Here is a 1,797-nt window from a genome sequence, read left to right on the forward strand (position 1 = left end):
GGTCAACAGATAGAAGTGATGAAAAGAAACAAAGTAAATAATTACTCTTGCTTTATACACACTATACTTTTAATCTTTTGTTTAGATACTGCAAGTCTAGCTAAACAATCCACCTCTGTACCCAAAAAATATAGTATGGAATAAATGTTTCTTCATCAATTAATAATTTTATACCATTTAGCAAAAGAAACAATAATTTATTCTGATGAAGAAATACAAATTGGCACTGTAAAAAGCATGACATATTTATTGCAAGCTATTACTAATTAATTATAGGTTAAGATGTCTGTAATATTTACATTCATAAATTCATATACATTTACCATGTTTTTTGTTGTCATGGTATTAAGTTCACTAAGTGTTGGAGGATACGTAAGTCAATTGCTGTGGTTAGCGCATTGGAGTAATGAGAAAAGCAACAATAACTTGAGACAGTAAGCTCAATAAAATCATAATTTATTTACATTTCTAACCCTTAGTTTTGCTAATCTTGGTATTTATGCTGCAATTGGAATTGCACAATATATGTGTACTTCATTTACTTTTTTGGCAGTAGTTTTAGGAGCAATTAGAGCTTCGAGGAAATTTCATAATGGAATGTTGTATAGCGTACTTCGATCACCAATGTCATTCTTTGATACAACACCTCTTGGAAGACTAGTAAATAGATTCTCAAAGGTAATGAATGATTTCCAGTAGAGCCTTAGCTATTTTTAACCTAGGATATTCAAGTTACTGATGAAAAAATTAACATAGATTTACAAAAAATATTGTTATCACTTTTTTCAACTATTGGTGCCATTATTAGCATTTCATTGGTTTCACCATGGTTCCTCATAGTTGTAGTGCCAATAACAATTGTTTACTTAATTGTTCAGGTATTGTTCATATCTAATTATTTTATATTTTAATGCCACACTTAACATTAGCGTTTCTACATTGCAACTTCAAGACAGTTGAAGCGACTAGAAGCCACTTCACGTTCTCCAATTTATTCTCACTTTAAAGAGAGTGTTGATGGTGTCTCTAGCATTAGAGCTTATAATGTTGCTGAAAGGTTTCGGTTACAATTTGAATTTTATGTAGATACTAACCAAGCTGTTTTGTATTTCAGTGAAAATGCTATAATCAGGTAGAAATTTTTGTGGAACATTTCATGCACTAATTTTTGAAATCGCAGGTGGTTGTCAATTCAAGTTGATTTCATTGGTGCAATAATTTTATTTTTTGCTGCTTTATTTGTTACTCTTCAACACAATTATCCACATATCTTTGGGTTAATTGACCCTGGTTTAGCTGGAATGTCACTGAGCCAAGCATTTACAGTTAGTAGTACTACAGTGTGTATTGTTTATAACCTCTTTAATGCTATCAGGTCACTTTATTTTTATCTATGACTGTAAGAACGTCAAGTGATTTGGAAAACAGTTTAGTTTCCATTGAAAGAATCAAAGAATATTTAGACTTACCTAACGAGGTGACTAATGATGCAATTTGGGAATAAAAAACTTCATACTATGACAGGCTCCTGAAATTATTCATGACAACAGACTGGATCCTAAATGGCCAGAAGATGGTAGCATCAAATTTAATGAATATGCTACACGCTATCGTCCTGGACTTGATCTTGTACTAAAGAATGTATCATGTTATATACCTGGTGGTCAAAAAGTCAGTCAGAACAATGCTTATTTGTGACCCATCATTGTTTATTTAAGTTAAATCAAAGGCCTCAGTAAATAATACAGAATATTTTGAGCTAATTTTTAATCAAAATTTGAGTTATAAATAGAAGTT

General features: G+C 31.1%; 1 protein-coding gene across 1 annotated transcript; it reads left to right on the forward strand.

The window, feature by feature from the left end:
- The first annotated feature begins 6 nt into the window (after positions 1-6).
- Positions 7-1,728, forward strand: LOC100635880 (canalicular multispecific organic anion transporter 2-like). Its single transcript, XM_003391791.2, has 10 exons — positions 7-33; positions 86-133; positions 182-228; positions 277-434; positions 480-678; positions 723-878; positions 930-1,132; positions 1,181-1,325; positions 1,376-1,477; positions 1,525-1,728. The coding sequence occupies exons 4-10, from the start codon at positions 283-285 to the stop codon at positions 1,696-1,698; spliced, it is 1,131 nt and encodes a 376-aa protein (XP_003391839.2). The 5' UTR covers positions 7-33; positions 86-133; positions 182-228; positions 277-282; the 3' UTR covers positions 1,699-1,728.
- Positions 1,729-1,797: the final 69 nt, after the last annotated feature.

The sequence above is a fragment of the Amphimedon queenslandica genome, unplaced genomic scaffold, assembly GCF_000090795.2.
Source record: "Amphimedon queenslandica unplaced genomic scaffold, v1.1 AMPQUscaffold_6061_Cont21977, whole genome shotgun sequence".
In the NCBI taxonomy this organism is placed as follows: Eukaryota; Metazoa; Porifera; class Demospongiae; order Haplosclerida; family Niphatidae; genus Amphimedon; species Amphimedon queenslandica.

What these genes read in the sequence shown, in the direction of transcription:
- LOC100635880 (XM_003391791.2), top strand. Translation starts at nt 283, where the DNA reads ATGTCTGTAATATTTACATTCATAAATTCATATACATTTACCATGTTT. An exon ending in AGCAACAATAACTTGAGACA is followed by an intron (nt 435 to 479) that starts GTAAGCTCAATA and finishes TCTAACCCTTAG; the next exon opens with TTTTGCTAATCTTGGTATTT. An exon ending in AGTGAAAATGCTATAATCAG is followed by an intron (nt 1,133 to 1,180) that starts GTAGAAATTTTT and finishes TTGAAATCGCAG; the next exon opens with GTGGTTGTCAATTCAAGTTG.